Raw genomic sequence first — 18833 nt, 5'->3', positions numbered from 1 at the left:
CTTGACAAATAGGCACTGGGCTGAAATCTGAACATATTGTACAATATCTGAATTTGCCATCGGCAACAAGACCCATTGAACATAATGATGCACTTCCAGTTATAAAGCCACAAGAATCTTGGAATTTTACTAAGAATGACACTGAAAGGAGGTCTTTTGGTGGTGGGTCAGCACCTTAAAGGAAGACCACCTAGTAGCCCCATGCAAGTGAATTATAGGCATGGAATTATATACAAAGTGAATACCTGGTGGGATATCCTATGGATATAAAACACTACTATAAAATGCATCTGTGGTGATAATTCAATGCAGCGCAACAAATCCAGGTTCCAAGTAGGGTTTTCTTGAGTCATTTGTCCTCAAGCAGCTTCCCCAGTTTTAAAAGTCATGTGCTGAGCTGCAAAGGGGACTGCAGGAGGAAAATTGCCATCGCAGAAGTTTAATGTGTACACAGTATTAGTTGCAAATGTGCAGTGCGGCTCAATGGATCAGTGCCAAGTTGTTTGAAATATTAGTCAGAGTGGGGGGGGGAGGGAGAAACCAGAATCACTGCTTCCCTCTTCCATATTTATATGCAAACACGTTTTTCAATCTTGTATTGACATGCAAAGAAATAATCTGGTGAGTTACATTTCCCAAACTGTTTGCTTTTGCTTTAATCATATCTCCGATGCAGAAATGATTCTGTGTTTTGATGAAAGAAACGAAATTGCTCCAGGGATGGTCTCTGTTCTGTTATCATGCCTGCTTTCTACCCCAATCGTTTGACAAGAATTGCAACCCACTCTCCGATTTAGCATTCCCTGAGAGAGTCGCTCGGTCACATACCCATTATACGAGAGCAGATATTTTCCATGTGCGGCGGTCTGTGTGTTAATGTTTACTGGAGGGGGGGATTACAGCAAGCCTGGACCCTGCAAGTCCATTTAAATAGTTCAGTTTGAACATGGGAAGTCTATTAAGGTGGACTGTTCGACTCGTTAAACTTTGTCAAAAGGCTCTTAGCCGTTTTCTGTGCAGAGGGAGCTGAGCAGGCGTGCATGTTTGAGGTCATGCTTCGAGCCAGAGTGTAAGACGATACTCCTTTGCCGAACCCATCAGGCATCCCTTCGCACAGGGACACACTCACACACATTCCACTCAAGTCATCTTGTGAAAGGCTGCCGGCTTCCAACTTGGCTTGAATGTACAACCTTAATAAAACACGCCGAGGTCTCCGAGAAAATAGCAGTTCAGCCGCAGCGAGGGTAGGAGAAAGAGGCTGGGGCTATGCCTGGGCAGCTGACTCAAAGAGGCTGCACGCTGAAGTGTAACAGAGAGGAAACGATAAATCCCGGCTACTATGCAATAAATTGCTCAAACTCCGGCTAAGGAAGCAATCAGCTCTGGTGCACTTAGTCACTGTTGTTGTTGTTGGTTTTTTTAAATTCACCATTTATTATCTGAATCTTCTTCACTTTTCTTTACCTTCTCTGATCCCCCAAAGGGATTTCAAAAGACAAGGTAAAGCATTTTTTTTTAAGAAAAAAAAGAAAAGAAAAGGAAGGAAGGAAAGGGGTTGGGTCAAAATTGTCTCTAAGATCAGGAAAGGAAAGGGACAGTAACATGACCATATTCCTTCAGCTTGCTTTCCTTGCTACACTTCTGACTCACCTAGGCTGCAGCAATCCACGTCGGGGTCCAGAGTCCAGTGCCAGAAGATATAACCGGATTCAGCATGGACAGTGCACCTACACGTTCATCCTTCCAGAACAGGATGGGAACTGTCGTGAAAGCACCACCGACCAATACAACGCTAACGCTCTCCAAAGGGATGCCCCCCACATGGAGCAGGATTTCTCTTCCCAGAAACTGCAGCGCTTGGAGCATGTGATGGAAAACTACACTCAGTGGCTGCAAAAGGTAAGCACTCCATTTTTTTTCGATTCCTCGCACACCTTGCTCAAGTTGTACATGCTATTCTGTCTGAGATGTTATATTGGCTGGGCGAACATTGCGTACATGCTGATAAAACGGTGACAGCATCCTCTCTGTTGTGGAATAAAGCAAATCAAGCTTGTTTCTTGAATATTCCCTCCACTCCTAAAACAAAACAAAAAAGTTTGATCTCTTTAGTTTCCGAACATAAAAGCTGAGGCTTATAATAATCCGTTAGGAACTTCTGAAGAAATACATTTTATATCATGTGCTGGTAGCTTATGATCAGCTAACCTGTTGACAAGCTAAAACAGGCTCTTAAAAAATAAACTGCATGCAATATTTTAAGCATGATCTTGGTGCTCATGGAAATAAGTATTGCCAGTTGGTTAGATAAGAGATTAAGCATTATGGATCTATAAAGAGAACTGTAAAGTTTTTTTTCTTTTTTAACCCTCATAAAAATAAAACAGCTTGCGTCTGATATCAAGTTGAAATTTATTCCAGTAATAAATTTCAACACTGCAGGGGATAACTGATGAATGGTTTAAGGGTAATTATGGTAATCGTTCAGTACATTGTGCCGCATCAATAAACCACTGGACTCCTTCCGTTTTTATTTTTATTTTGGTTCAGCTAAGAAAAAGTTGATACAAGTTAGGAATGTTATAAATGTGCTTAGTCAGAAGAATAATGCTGGAAATTTTAGATGAGACATGCATGCACCTTAGTAGAAGTGTGGCTAGGTAAAGGGTTTGCTGCTTTGGTTTACACTGGATTGTCATCTGAAAAGCAGCTTTGAATCACACATCCCAATACATCACCTAACTAGTGATTTGAATTTTTTTTGGCCATTCTCTGTGCCTGAATATTCTGAGGCTGCCTTTCTACATTCTATGTACAATCCATTCCATAAATATACTTAAATGGTCACTAAATGTGGTTCATTATATCACAACAGTGATAATCAGCTGGACAGGTGGATTTCATGAGCACAATCCTGCACTACAATCCTATGCACCTTGTCTCAGAAGACCCGCTGTTTTCAGTTGGTTTTACTCCTACATAATGGTGCATAGAATTGCAGCTTTAAAGCTTTCCAGAGAAGATCTGCCTCATTTAGACTTATGAATGTGTTGCTACTGCAGTTTTACTGGTTCAATGTTGCATTTTAACCTGAAGAATAGCTTGGGAGGAACCCACGTGGCTTCCATGTTTTGGTGAAACTGTACAAAATTTGATGTGCTGCGCTGTCTTTTACTCTTCATAGGCATGCATCACAATTCCAAGTGCATTTCCCTAGAGATAAGACTAATCCAATGCATTGGGAATTCCTCCCAGTTAAGGGTTTGTAGGATTTCAGCCTGTGCCTCCAACTTCATTGAGAGGAGACTTAAAGTAGTGGAAATGCTTTTATAATAAACACTTGTTCTATTCAGAATGGCTTTGAGCAAACCTTATGCAGGAGATAAATGCCTGCATTCACAAATCCTCTGTGTTCACGTGTCATTGCTTCTCTTGTGAAAAGAGCTGCTCTTGCTCTAGTAGAAGGCATCTAGGATGTTCTTCCGTGTTCTGCATTTGACCACTAGGGACTGAACTAAGCCCACTGTTTTATTTGCAATCTGCACAAGAGGGGGGGGGTGAGAGAGGGGGAAGTAAAGGAGGAAAAAAAACCTACTTCTGAATTGCAGTTGGCACCCAGGCTCCAAGAGAAGATAGCCACTGGCTGACTCATCACCTAAGTGGTATGTCTAGGGAGAGCACCCTTCAGTGGTTATTGGAATTTTGAAATTAGGCAAAAGGTTTCCTGATGGGTCCATTCAAAGCAGCAAACAAACAAAGGTCACATCTCTTTCTGTGTCACTATTTCACAGAACAAAATAGCCTGCTTCCCAGCATTATAGGTGGTGGTGCAAACGACTCTTCTATTGGGCTCCATTATAACATACCAGCACAATCCATTTGCTGCATTGTTGGTGTCGATGTGGGCCATTTATATTGCAATTCCTCCTTTTTAATAGCAAAGACTATATTACAGTTCCAAAGCTGAGGTTTATGCCCCCTAACCCCCCCCCCCAAAAAAACCCTGTCTGTTCAAATAAGTTTCTGTTTGAGCAATATATTGCCACAGACAGAGTAAATGAGAAATATTACTAGTCCCATGGCTATGACCCAAGCGCAGCATTAGAACTGCTTTAAGAATCTGGGAAGATATATATTTATATTCACAGTGCTTGTGTCTATGTGGGTTCCTGAGCCTTTCCTGTAATGTATCACATTCATTAAAACTGTTCGGCATTAGAGCACGTCAGAACATATTACTCCTATTAGAACATATCCCAAACACAGTCTTGTACACTTTGGAAGGCAGGCTGGCAATGTAAGAAAGGATTGTAGTATGCATTGTTTAACGAGGAAGTTGACATTGCGAGGGTCTTAGTTTAGCTAATCTGGAAGAAATGTAGCCTGATCTTTCTTTAACAAAAAGCGAAAGGCAGCAGATTTTGGGAAACAAAATAAATATTTTTAAACCCCTCTTAAAATGAACTGTCAGTTTGAATCTTTCTGAGGATTGCCTTCTCTGAGTTTCTGCATTGTCCAATGACATTTGCATATTCACGGCTGGTGTGGAAGTGATTGGCTGGAAGAAGACCCAGCTTAGCAATGAGGGGCTCTTTTGCCGAAACTACCAGAAGGTGATGGTTTGGGAAGCCTATTTAGCCCCTTTCCCTTGAAGGATTTGTTTTAACAAGGGTAGCTTCCTTCGTTATTTAACCCTGGGCTGCGCATCTGCCATGTTTGTTCTAACAGCGTCAAACAGACTGCTTACTGGTTTTTATTCCTTGCAATAACTGGCTGTCATACAGCATTGAAATGCTTAGGTTGTAATTTCAGTGTTTAAACATTGTCAAAGAATAACTGACATTTTTAGCTTGGCAACTATTCAGGATTTTTTTCCCATGCTGAGCGAATGTATGGTACCAATAGAAGTACAAATAGTTTCACAACTGTGCAGATGTATGTATGGTATCCATTTAGTCCTCTCTCAACACAATGCTTGAGATTGCTGTAGGTGGATGGAGTTGCACATCGGCATAATGCGGCCAGCATTAAAAAAAAAAACCTCTCTCAAAACCGTTCCTAACAAAAGTGTTTGGCATTCAATACCCAACAGTTAAAAGCATAACCTTGTTAAAGAGAAACCACTGGCGGTTGTTTCTGTAATCAGCCAAAATCTAAATTAAAAATGGGTCTGTTAAGCCGATCTCCCATGAATCAGATTGGAAGATAATTCAGGGGACTGTTCTCTGTTCCTCTTACCATGTGGCAGAGTTTTCATGACTGAGTAATTTGAATATGTTTTCATAAACCTCTCCATATACGCTTGGGATGCCTGATCGCATGTTGTACCTATTTTCTGACTGTAGACCACTTTAGTCTGTTAAGGGTGTTGTGTATGGAAGATGATGGCTCAGCATATATGATAGCCTTACAATGTTGACGTTTCCTGAATTGAGGCAGACAGAATGTCTTTTCTGTTGTCATTCTCAAGATCCTATCTTTCCTGTCTGTTTCTGTCCTGTTCATATGTTGCCTTTCTCAGGCCACATCCACAACTATACATTTAAAGCAGTATCATGCCACTTTAAACAGTTGTGACTCCCCGCAAAGAATCCTGGGAACTGTAGTTTGTTAAGGGTGCTGAGAGTTAATTTCACAGTGCTATAATTCCCAGAGTTCCCTGGGAAGAGGGATTGGCTTAAGCTACTCTGAAAAAAGATGAAGGAAGGCAGGTTTCATCTCAAGCTCCAAGTACAACTTGGCAATGCAGTGAAAAGTGCCAAGTGAGCCCTTGTCCTTCAGTGCTTGTTTTATGCAAGCAGGGAGATGAGCAGATTGTCATTGTTTTGCATACAGCAGCTGTTGAAAATGTTATCCCCACTTGCAGTCTGAGGTAGTACAATCCATTCTACCATCTCATTCCCGTCTGGTTTTGCTCCATGTGTAGCTCAGTCCTAACCATCAGTTAGCAACTAAGAATGATAAGTGCCATAGCATAGAGAACCATGGTCCAATTTACCTTTTAAAAAAGGCCTTCTGAGCAGCATGACTTGGCCATTTCATAATGTGTGCTGAATTTGTGGAGTTTTATTTATTTATTTATTGCGCTCAAATTGTTGTGTATGTATTTATTTCTCTTAAACGTTCTGTTTTCTGATCTCTTTACTGAGCACCACTTCAGAAACATTGGTTGGCAGCTCCTTTATAAATTCTTCAATAAACAAACAAACAAACTGAAAAGCCACTTAAGTAACACAGATGGAGTTCAGAGGGAAGAGAAATCCCAAAATGCTTTACTGGAGAAACTGTACAGAACAGTGTATAATATGAGGAGAAATAGAGGCTTTATCTTTCTGACTTCAGGCCTTGTAGACAGCAGGGAGGCATTCAGTCAAACATACAGAGGAAAACTCGCTCAGTACTACATAGCCAGTGAGGCCATGTGCTATCTCAGCAAACATCATGCCGTTCTTGCTGATTGCTCAGCAATACCTTCACTTGTCCAGTCTTGGCTAGTTGGCTACCAGAACTAACCATGAAGTTGCACATGAAATTATCCTTGCAGTTACACTTCAATTAAAAGGTACTCAGAACATCAGTGTTCTTCCCTGAGTAGTTGGTGTCTAAGGGAGTAGGAAATCTGTGTGTGGATTTCTGTGGTTGCAAGGTGTTGTAGATCACATGCCTAGGGTGGATGTCAGAACTTTTCTCTCCTTGTGCTATTCCCTTCTCACTTTTTTCTGATACCTGACTCTCCCTCCTTCTCTTTTCCCCACTTTTCCCCCCCACCCCAAAATGAACCAAAATGAATACTCTCTGAAATATTATTATTATTAAATTATTATTGTTATATTTTATTTATATTCCACCCATCTGGCTGGGTTTCCCCAGCCACTCTGGGCAGCTTACAGCACATAATTTCTTTTGGTAAAACATTAGGCATTAAAAATTTCTCGATACAGGGCTGCCTTCGGATGTCTTACAAAAGTCAGATAGTTGTTTGTTTCCTTGAAATCTGATGTGAGGGCATTCCACAGGGTGGGAGCAACTACCGAGAAGGCCCTCTGCCTGGTTCAGAACAATTGTATGGGAAGCAACTGAATCCAGTAAGAAATTCTCCAACTCCACGTTCGACCAGTGCTTGCTGGGATAGAATCCTTAGTTACAATATCAGCTGAGATTTATAGTTTTTCTAAGCATTACTGAGTTTTAAGATGTGGCAATAAACCAAATCTCTTCTTGGCAGTGTCCATGAAACACTTTTCTGATCATTTTGTACAGAGAAAAAACCTAATGCACAGGCTTTAGTTCATTCAGTTATGATAGTCGCCTCTCCATCTCAAAAAAGAGAGAGATGTTGGATGGTGCTAGTTGGTCCTATTCAATGCACCTCATTTCAGTGTCACCCAACTAGGAATGGAGGAAAAATTAGATTCAGTATGCATTTAAAGATGAATATATTTAAAGATGAATGCATTTAAAGATGAATATATTTCCAAAACAATATGCAAATTGAAACACATCTTTCCTTTGAAATTCACAGTCCCCCCAACAAACATCATTTAGCAAGCATGCATAAAAATGAAGATATTATTGAAAAGAACATACAAAAGTCAATTTTTCTGCCCTGTGGAACGCCCTCCCACCAGACGTCAAAGAGAAAAACAACTACCAGACTTTTAGAAGACATCTGAAGGCAGCCCTGTTTAGGGAAGCTTTTAATGTTTAACAGACTATTGTATTTTAATATTTTGTTGGAAGCTGCCCAGAGTGGCTGGGGAAACCCAGCCAAATGGGTGGGGTATAAATTATTATTATTATTATTATTATTATTATTATTATTATTATTATTATTATTATTATTATTATTTTCTATTAGAGGAAATTGCTTGTGAAATGTGTGCATTACTCAAAACAGCATTTAAAATTTGGAGACCTTCACATTACAATGCTGGTGAAATTTCATGCGGATTTACATAGATATAGGTATAAATTGCTGGAAAATGTGGAGAGCTGTATTCAAGATTGGGTTGATGAGAAATGGAGAGAAGTGAAATCGACAGATCCTTCCATCCTTATGGTTAGCCACCCACTTTGCCTCTAAGCCAGAATGACCAGGGAAAGTAGTGTTTTGGGAAACTTGTGGCTGGTGACGAGGGAAAGCCATGAGACAGATTTTAAAATGCAGTGGGTTGCTCTTTGTTGGTCAACCCAGGGTAGTCTCAATCTGATCTGGCTGAAGCCCTGATCCACCCAAATCAGGCTGCTTTGGGTCAGTACTTGAGCTTTGACCAAACTGGCTACACAGCCCTATTTTTCATCACTTAGTCCTTTAAGCTGGAAATGCTAGAAACAGAACCAGGCACTTTTTTAGAATGCAAAGTGTGTGTCTGCCCCTGGGTTAAAATGCTCTTTGTATGACAGAGCAGTATTGCCCAGGGTCTGGGAAGGAAATTACCCACAGCAGGACCAATGGTGGTTACAAAGCAGTCGCTAGGAGTGGGCAAGAAATTCAACTTCCCTACGGTCTGTTTTGGGATTCTTTTACACCTGCGGCCAAGAACAGAGTCAGGCTGGAAGCGGGATTTTATTTAGCAATGAAAATTGTCTCAAAAGCAATGCACTTTGTGTCCAAAAATAAAAATAGTTGGCTGCTTTGGGCATTAAAAACATCTTTCTCCTATTCATGTGGCTGAATTTCGTTAAGAGCTTTATTCATTCACATTCTGGTAACCCACAGAGATATTCCAAGTGCCCACAACAAAAGTCAAGGGATCCCCAGCGTAGAAATGCTAAGGATTGGTCAGAATTGAGAGATTACTTATTTGGCAATGATAAAATAAATACATGCAAGTGGAAGCATCAAAGGGCCATTAGAAAAGAGAAACAGCCTATCTTGCTTTGGGGGGGGGGGCATCATCACATTTCTTTAGTTTCTCAAAATGTTTCCCAGGCTTTGATGGAGAGCCTTGTCACAATGGGCCATCCAGCCCCAAATTATTTATTTTCATTAATAACAGTGGTAGGTCGGCGCTTTGCGGTCACACTAAATCATAGAAAACTATCAGTCATCAGACTTGTCTCTAGGCTTGTCCCTGACATTCTCCCTGGGAGAACTCGCTATCCCTAAAGCACCAGTGTATATTTTACTAATCAAATGCAGAGGACAAATAGAGGCAACTACTAATGTGATGAATAAATGGTGTATGTATGAGCTGATAGGGTCCAACAAGGGATATCTGCAGATGGCAGTCAGCATCTTCCTGCACATCTGTTGCTGGTGTGGATGTGCATTTGGATGTGTGTCTACTGGCTGGACCAAAATGGTCCTCTGCATTTTTATTTTTTAAAAATTAAAGATTTTCTTGTCTTAAAGAAGTATGTGTAATGTCTCTCGTATTTTTTCCATGTAACATTTTTACAAATCAGTTTGTTGAGACATTGGGGGGGGGAGGGGGAAGATTGGGGGGGTTGAGTGGCGATGTTTCTATTTTGCTTACTGTATGTAGGGTTTGGTGTCAGCGTTGCTCATGCTGTTCATTTGTGTTTCTTTGGCGGTGAGAGAGGTTGGGATTGGCCTAGGGTATGGTTGTTGTTTGTGATTGGCTCTGGTGATCTTTGATTTCGTGTGTGAGTGGGGTGGGTGGGTGTTTTGGATCAGGTTAGCCATATTGATTTGTATGCTGTTGGTGGCCAAGAATAAGCCCCAAATACCTGCACCTCCCCACCTCAGAAGGAGGATGGGGAATCCCCAACATAGAAGCATATTACATTGCCAACCAAATAGGCCACATTATCCCATATATACTAGAAGATGAGACAAAACAATGGGTACACCTAGAGAGGGCCCTCTGCATTTTATGGCCCTGTTCATAAGCAGTGAAGCAGGGGGAGATTTATCCCATTGTGGCAGGGGAGGGAGGTTTACACATTGAAATTTGCCACTGTTGTGGGGTCACTCACCTTTAGCAGATGGTGTCTTCTTCGTTCTATTTTTAAACTTCTGTGAGTGGGTGCTTTGCTCTCTCGTAGCTCCCAGATGCCATACCTAACAACCAAGGGGTCAGGAGACATTGTTGACAAGGCTGATGACTATGAAAACTCTTGAGTTGCAATGTTCATACATACATGCATGCATGCATGCTTAATGTTATGATTTTTGAGAGAACATTCAAACATGCTATTCGCCACCTTGATTCTTGTGGTGTATTTTAAGAGAGCTGTGCCATATGATGATTTCTAAGAAAGCATACATAGGTTTTCAACAAAGCTTGAGTCAAAGCCACCCTTTGCCGAAACAAGTCTATTTTGCCTGGGTTTTGCTGGACAAGATTACAGCTTTTAATTGGGAAACATTTAAACCTATGCATTGATCTTGTCCCACTCTTACTTACATTGAATGGTTTTGTGTGGGGTTCTATATTGCAACAATGAGTTACTATTTGTAACGTGCTTGCTGCCTTTCAGCGTTACACAGGTCCCTGCTCTCAAGGAGCTTACACTCTACAGGTCCCCATCTCTTCTTTTGCTTTAAACCCTGGGAGCAAGGATTGAATTTTACCCCATTCCTAGATTGGTGTGAGTTTCTTGGAAAGTGATTTGCATTCCACAGGATGGGTGGAAGCAGGGAAAGTTGTTGTTGTGTCTTTGGGTGGCATGCAAACTACAGCTGTATGTGCATTTAGATGCTAACAAACTCCGCCATCAACCCAACCAGTGGCTGTTAGGGCTGGTGCACCTAATTTTTGGCACCTTTCTAGATGCAGTAACACACCTAGAACACCCACACATACACACTCATGGAGCGCCATACAAGTAAAGATGTATCTGTTTGCCTGCAGTGTTGGGGAAAGCTTGCTTGTTCTTGCACAGTGCTTCTTCCTTGCTGCAACAAATAGGATAGCCTACCTGAAATTCTGGATTGCAGCCAGCAGCAGCAGCTTTGCAAAAATACTGGACCCTGGGGAAGGTCGATTCTGCAAAACGCTCATAATTGCTCCAGATTAATAGTGATGCTTGTTTCAGTTTCTAACTAGATCCTCTCCAAAACAGACACAAGTTGGGCAACAAATCTGATAACAAACATGGGGAGTTATTAGTTAGTAGGACATTTTAAAATTGCACTGTTCCCAAGTTTTACAGTACTCTCTCCTGTCTGTTTCAATATTTACCTGATCTATATTTATTTTTTCCCTTCCTTCCTTCCTTCTATTGCTCACCACTACTTATCTTCAAATAGGGATGTGGGTGGCGCTGTGGGTTAAACCACAGAGCCTGCCAATCAGAAGGTCAGCGGTTTGAATCCCCGCAACTGGGTGAGCTCCCATTGCTCAGTCCCTGTTCCTGCCCACCTAGCAGTTCGAAAGCATGTCAAAGTGCAAGTAGATAAATAGGTACCACTCTGGCAGGAAGGTAAACGGTGTTTCCGTGTGCTGCTCTGGTTCGCCAGAAGCGGCTTGGTCATGCTGGCCACATGACCCGGAAGCTGTACGCCGGCTCCCTCAGCCAGTAAAGCGAGATGAGCGCTGCAACGTTTATTTATCTTCAGATCTACTCCCCCAGTACAGCTTTTCAAGATTTCTATATAGAAAATGGGTTTCAGAACTGCTTAAATAACAACATTCTTATAGGCTGAAAGAGCAGGTTTTGGAGACGTCTATCAAACATCTATACTTTATGTTTCTCAGTATTTTAAGGTCACCATGCAGTAGAGTTTTAAATGCATGTAGGGTTTTGTGGCAATCACTATGCATTATGAAGTTATTCCTGACAGCCCTTGAAACTAACACTGCTTTTAACTTGGGCGCATTTTATCTGATAATTTGAGAAGTATATCAGTTGCTGACCTTTGGAGCATTCAGTGATCTTGGAAAATATTTTATGCAGCTCTGAAAGTTCCAGGGATAACTCTTCAAAGCTATATCCCAAACAGCTTTTCTTTTTCTTTCTTTTTATTCTCTTTTTCAAATATTGCCCTTCAGAAGCACAGAGTGTTGACTTGCCCTTTGGGCTGTCTTATTTATGCGTGCTCTAAAGTTGTCTGCCAATGTGTAAAGGAGCTTCCTTCCTAAAGATACCATCTCGGGATTAAATATACTGCCTTGCCCAGGTCAGATCTAAGGAGCAGCTGTTTGGGACATTGGCTCTCACTTTGCTAGGGAAGAATTGGAGTCAGTCTTCCAAGGCGGGGAGACATTTATGGGATGCCAACACTGTTTGGAGATGTGAACTTTACCTTAAAACCAGAGGAAGCATGTAAACATGAATAATGTCTCTCTAATATGTCCTGGTTTTTATATTATTATTCAGATGCCTCCTGATTCTGTGTGGAATGGGAGGGCAACACTGCTGTTGTTAAAATGCAGATTGCATCCTTTGCAGAAGCTGATAACTTCCTAGAGCAGATATTTTGGCACAGAGAACTTTGGCCTAGTTTCAGTCAGCCACACCCAACATATGCCAGTTTTTGTTTTTTTGTTTTTGTTTATGTTCTGTTCCCTATAGCTGCCACAACCCAGTTATTGCTGTAGTAGTCTTTCTCAAGTGAACAGCCTATATTTTTGTTGTTGTTTAGTTGTTTAGTCGTGTCCAACTCTTCGTGACCCCATGGACCAGAGCATGCCAGGTACTCCTGTCTTCCACTGCCTCCCACAGTTTGGTCAAACTCATGCTGGTAGCTTCGAGAACACTGTCCAACCATCTTGTCCTCTGTCGTCCCCTTCTCCTTGTGCCCTCAATATTTCCCAAAATCAGGGTCTTTTCCAGGGAGTCTTCTCTTCTCATGAGGTGGCCAAAGTATTGGAGCCTCAGCTTCAGGATCTTTCCTTCCAGTGAGCACTCAGGGCTGATTTCCTTAAGAATGGAGAGGTTTGATCTTCTTGCAGTCCATGAGAGTCTCTAGAGTCTCTTCCAGCACCATAATTCAAAGCATCAATTCTTCGGTGATCAGCCTTCTTTATGGTCCAGATCTCACTTCCATACATTACTACTGGGAAAACCATAGCTTTAACTATACAGACCTTTGTTGGCAAGGTGATATCTATACAGCCTATATACCATGGCCATATTACATGTACATACACTACAGATGGGGAAACGGTGGAATTCTCTGTAGTGGATGTGTTTGCTCATGCTTTGTAAGTGTAATTATTTGCAGTTGTGAAAAATTCTTCCCCTACCATGTCTAGGTCACGCTAGAGGAACATTCTGAAGATTCGCCACACCTTCTTTGCCTTGCACCATCACTATTATCTTACAAGCACCTCCCCACTCCCTTGCTTATGGAAAGTTTTACACATTTGTTGTGGTATTGTTGTGTGAAGTCTTCTGCCAGAACTTGCATGATAGTGTCATGGCTGTAGTCTCTTCTAATAGGTTATTTTTGTATCCACCAGAGGATATTTTTTACTGTGCTTTTCAAAAAAGAACATTATCTAATATAAGAATGCCGTGTCTTGGACACGATGCAAAACCAGTTGTCAATGAGAGGCATGCCAGATATATCTTGCATGATGCCGATTAACACAGAAACACAGATTTGCAAATGTTCAGGCCATGTTGTCTTTCAGCTATTGCCAACCTGTTTTTGAGGAGCTTTTTGGAATAGCCCAATGAAATTAGGTCACCTCTCCTGTAATGAGATCACTTACCTCATCTGGGATCACAAATTCTATTTATTCTGTAGGACTTAATTGGTGTGTCTTCTAGTAATGGCCAGATAGGGTGTGGTCCATTCTTCTTCCCTCAGAATTAGGCCTCTGTGGGATTTCCCAGGGCAGCTAGGAAACCCCTGTTTCCCTCAAAGAGCTACAATTTGAAGAGTTCCATGGGAAGAGCAATTGATTGTTAAGCCATTCTGGGAATTGTAGCTCTCTGAGAGGAAAAGGCGACTGACTCCTAACAACTCTAAGCCAGACTAAAGGCTCCAAAGAACCCACTGTTTAAAGTGGTATATAGCTTTAAATATACCTTGCTTTTTAAATGAAAGTTGGGAATCTGGGGTTTATGGGGGGTTTGGGGGGGCAACTACTGGGGTGTGCATTCATGGGGTGGGTCCTATGAAGGGTAATCAGCTCTGGAGAAGTTGGAAGGCCTCAGTACTGCAGCTTTTGTCAGAGCAGTTGGCTCACTTTGAGATTCTGCAACTCTAGTCTCTGTTGCTGGTGATCCCATTGCACCCTGTAAGCTTGTGCTTTAGGGTCAAGAAAGGAAAGGAGGGTTCATTCATACTCAGCTCAAAATGGTGGTGGTATACATGCTAGATTTCAAACTACCATAAAAGATTTTTTAAAAAAATAATAATGCTGTAGACCACTGATCCTTACATTTACATAGCTGTCAACTTTTCCCTTTTCTTGCGAGGAATCCTATTCGGAATAAGGGAATTTCCCTTAAAAAAAAGGGAAGCTATGCATTTATCAGACTTCATTGCATTCACGAGTGACAGCAACTAGCTGAAACTATGAAAAAGAGCAGCGTTATGTAAACTTACTATAAAGTGTTACATTCCTTATACCCTTCTGCAGTAATTAAAATGAAAAAGAAAAACATTGTTGAAACCTTGAGTGTGGTGTAAAGAAACCGAGAAGTGTGTTACCAGATTTGACTTTATGAATCAACATTTTTACACTCCCACATATCCTGGAAAGATTTAGTGGTTTGTCCCATAGAAACTCTGGAGGAACTGTGAAAAGCTGGAAGTGTCTCACACTCCCTTCCCCAACTGTTACACAGAACACAACCATGTGACACAAATGCTTTTAGAATGATGGGACCTGTGACTTATGTACAGAGGAAGAGTGCATGTGAACTTCTACGAACAAAAGTCTTGGCTTTGAAGTCACTTGAGTTTCCTTTGTTCTTTTTCCACTGAACGATAATTTAACGTGATGGAATATTGGAAACTAGCTGTAAACTGAAATCCCACTTTTTTATCCTTAGCGAATTTCAAGCTGGATTCCGTCAGCTCTCCAAATGTCCATGTGGTTTTGAATCCTGTCGTATAACTCATTCCTACTTTGGAAGGGTATCAGAAAGTCTAGGGCTGTACCTATTTTGGGAAAGTGTGTTGGGTTGTGTAGTGTGTGTATATTTTGGGTTGTGTGTGTGGTCAAACCCCTCCCCCCATTATAGTACAGACTTCCTGGCACACACATGCTGTCTTTATAAATCAGAATTAATCTATCCATTTGCATGCCAAGAAGTCTGTAGTTCCATTGTTGTTAATTTGATCATTCTGCATAATAGAGGCCTAATAGAGGCATCTAATTTATGAAGTGTTTGAAATCAAATAGCAGTGGGATGTAAATCAGTATCAAATCTACTCAGACAGTTTTGCCCAGTTTAGCATTCATTAACCCCATCATTCCTCAAATAATTCACTTGTGTTTTCATGTTCTTCCATATTATTTAGTAACATGAAATTACCCCAAAATAGCAACCCACTACTCAGCAGCAGGTCTATCAACAATTATTAAGATGATAGCTAAATGGAGTGTTTGTTTTCAGAGCTAGTGGACCTCTGAATACCAGATGTTGAATACCAAATGCTGTGGACAAATAAGAAAGGAAGCCTCCATGCCCTGCTTATAAGCTTCCCAGGTGCTTGTAAACATCTGGCTGGCTAGAGTTGTTCAACTGTGAGGATTGCACTCCTGCAGAGCTCCTATTAAGATCTTATCTATTTTCAGCTTGACTCACATCTGTTCAGGGGTGAATCAGATTTATTATGTAGGGTTATTTGCTCTTGGCTTAGATGAAGCTCTGGTATTTGAAGGCCTCTGCACTATGACCAAAGACCACTGCAGATGTAAAGATATGTAGTCAAACCCCCAACTTACCTGTGGTTCAAAGGGAGTTGGAGAAGCCAGATGATCAATGCACCCACAGCTGTACTTGAGAATACAATACAGGACTTCCTTTACACCAGGGATGGATGGCCTGTCACTCTCCATATGTTGTGAGACTCTTTAACTCCCATGAACACCTGCCAGCATGGGAGCTGTAGTCCAACAACACCTGGAGATCTATAGGTCTCCCATCCCAGCTTCAGGCTCTTTGGTCTGTTCAGAATGCTGAAATCATCTCTCTCTCCTATTATAGTTATCTCTTTCTGTTTCTCTGCATTGTCAACTCCATCAATTTCACCAGGTTTGTTCAACAAGGCTAAATACAGCTCAGCAGTCAGGTATTTTGGCCTACCAGGTGCCACGCAACTCTCCATTTTGTTTTTACACTCCTCGAAATGCAGTAAAAATAGGACTTAATCCATCTTCTGGCGGGCTGCTTGCACGTGAGTGGATATTCTCAGACATTTCATGGATGAAAATACAGACATTTGGATAATTATATGTTTTTCCCTGGCCAATTGCAGGTAGCTAAAGAATGTTTTCTGCCTGCTACATGCTGTGCTTGTCTAGAATCTGTCTTCCAGTGGCATTTGAAGCAAAAAGTCTTAGCAAACCAACAGCAACAGTGTTCAAGAAAGAAAGAAAGAAAGAAAGAAAGAAAGAAAGAAAGAAAGAAAGGGGAGGATTTGTTCATTCAAATAATGTCAGTGCCTCTTTTCCAAATGTAGCTCAGAAATGTAACAAACAACATTTTTAAAATAAAAAAAATCAGAAACATTGCAGAACAGGACCAATATAACAGCTGAGTTGTAGCCATCAGCTCAACCACTAAGAATACAACCCCAACTCTGGGAGGAGGTTTGGCTCAGTGGTAGGGCATTTGCTTTGCCTGTAGAAGGTCCCAGGTTCACTCACTGGTGTTGTTTCCAGAAAGGGCTGGAAGAGAACCCTGTCAGTGTATACAGTATGGGGCTAGATGGCCCAATGGTCCGACTCAGTATAAGGCACCATCGTACATTCCCTTTCAAAAAAGCAGACAAGGAACATCTCCCCAGCATCTAATGGTAGCTTACTCCAAATTCTTGCAGCCTTGACTGAGGATGGACTTCAAGTGTTGACAGACAGATGGGCATGTAATAGAGTGGAGCCTGCAGTCCAAGTCAGAAGTCAGCACCTTGGTCAGTGCACTGTGGGAGACAGACTTGGTGTAGCTGCAGCAGGTGTATTTGGATCAAGGAATCAATAGCTTGGAATGTTGCTCCAGCACTGGGCTGGCATACCGAAGGCTGAAAGTAGTCCTCTGGGGAAGACTGTGTCTGAGAGTCTTCCTCCCCAGTTAAAGAAGCCATGCTTTCTTTCTGAGGCATATGATTCCATGGGGGTTTCACATCTCCTGCTTCCCACTGATAATGGTGAAGGTGGGATTCCCAGATCAGGGAGCTTTTATGGATGAGTTGTTGATGTCTGAAGATATCCCATTGTTGCAATGAAAAGTTTTGTTTGTTTCTTGCATGTCCTTCTCAAGGTTTCTTATAAAATATGGTGTCTTATGGTGAGTTGATTGTCTGAACTGGACCCTCGTTTCTGGAATGGTCATTGAGAGTTCAAATCTCCATTCCTGCTTAATTTATGTCATAAGCAGGTGTACACTAGGCAGTGGTGTTAAGTTGTCCAGTAAAGAAAGGATGTCTTCTCTCCTTGAAAAACAAGCACCATGCTCAAATACAAGGAACTACAATTATATTTATAACTGAAATCACCATTAGCAGATATCTAAGCTGGAGCTGGTGGAGCAATGCCAAGAGATCACTTCTGCATGGAATGAAGAATGAATGAATACACATCCAAGGAGCAACCATATCACAATGTATCTTTTTAGACATGGAAGGATTGCCCACAGAGTTAGAATTTTGTGATGCATGAAACCCCAAAACATATGTAACTTAGCTTCAGCTAACCAGATTTCAGGTTGGGCACGCTTTTGTGAAAAGCAGCTTGGCCTGGATAACAAACTCTATTTCTCATGAGAACTTCATTTCTTGAGAGATTTTTTTACCAGGATATTCTTTTTCATTGACTATATCCAAAATACAGTCCGAACAGATTTGTCTGTGGTTTATCACCATCTCTGGTTGCTGTTCTCTTGTTTGGTTTTTGGATATATATTTTTTCTGTTATGCCAGGAGATATCCTGAAGACCTGAGGTGCACATCACTTAAAACAGCAAACAAATAAAAATTCCCAAACCATTTAAAACTAGAAAAGTGATTTCCCCTTTGGTTGTTTTTTTTCTTCAGAGGAAAGTCAAGATATTATGGAAAACAGGTGGTCTTTACTGCTGCCTTGAATAAACAAACATGGGAGATATTTTCAAGATGTTCTGACCACAGTTAATGAAACAATGGAAAGGAAGAGAGTCAAATCATTTCTTTACTTACTCAGTCTTTCATTGACAGGGCGCTAAATGGATTCTGAGCTGCAACCTATAAACGTCAATTATGTAAAATCTAGCCCCACTAGGGGAGATATATATATAGATACACACACACACACACACACACACACACACACACATTCTGTGAAGATCAGCATTCAAACTCAATCTTTGATTAATGTGTGTGTGTGTGCGCGCACACACACACACACGTGTTGGAACATTTTTTAATGTATTTATGCTAGAAGAGCGCTCTGGAGAATTCACTCATCTCTATATCTAAGAATTCCTTTTTAAAAAGCAAAAAACAAAAAGCACATTCAGAATAATAAATCAGTAACTTCCCCCCATGTGCACTAGTTTTTGTTTCAGTTTAGAACTAATACTCCTTGTTGACAATTCTTTTAAGTCATGCTGGAGGGGAAAAACCTTCCTCCAGAATCCTCAAGAATATATATGTGTATATATATCAAAACCTCCCTTAACAGCTGAACTGGGAAATAAACAAGTGAGATGAAGGATGAGGGTCTTTACAAAATAATATATCACTGTTGTTGGTTCTTCTCAGT

At 41.1% G+C, this 18833-nt stretch overlaps 1 protein-coding gene across 1 annotated transcript in view; it reads left to right on the top strand.

The window, feature by feature from the left end:
• Window positions 1–1075: 1075 nt before the first annotated feature.
• ANGPT1 (angiopoietin 1) overlaps window positions 1076–18833 on the top strand; it is a 145129-nt gene continuing 127371 nt past the window's right edge. The window contains exon 1 of the mRNA XM_081204802.1: window positions 1076–1902. Coding sequence (XP_081060928.1) covers window positions 1606–1902 — 297 coding nt within the window. The 5' untranslated portion in view covers window positions 1076–1605. The remainder of the gene's footprint in view (window positions 1903–18833) is intronic.

Source organism: Podarcis bocagei (genome assembly GCF_964188305.1).
Source record: "Podarcis bocagei genome assembly, chromosome: 8".
NCBI lineage: Eukaryota > Metazoa > Chordata > Lepidosauria > Squamata > Lacertidae > Podarcis > Podarcis bocagei.
This window is presented reverse-complemented; position numbering and strand designations above follow the sequence as displayed.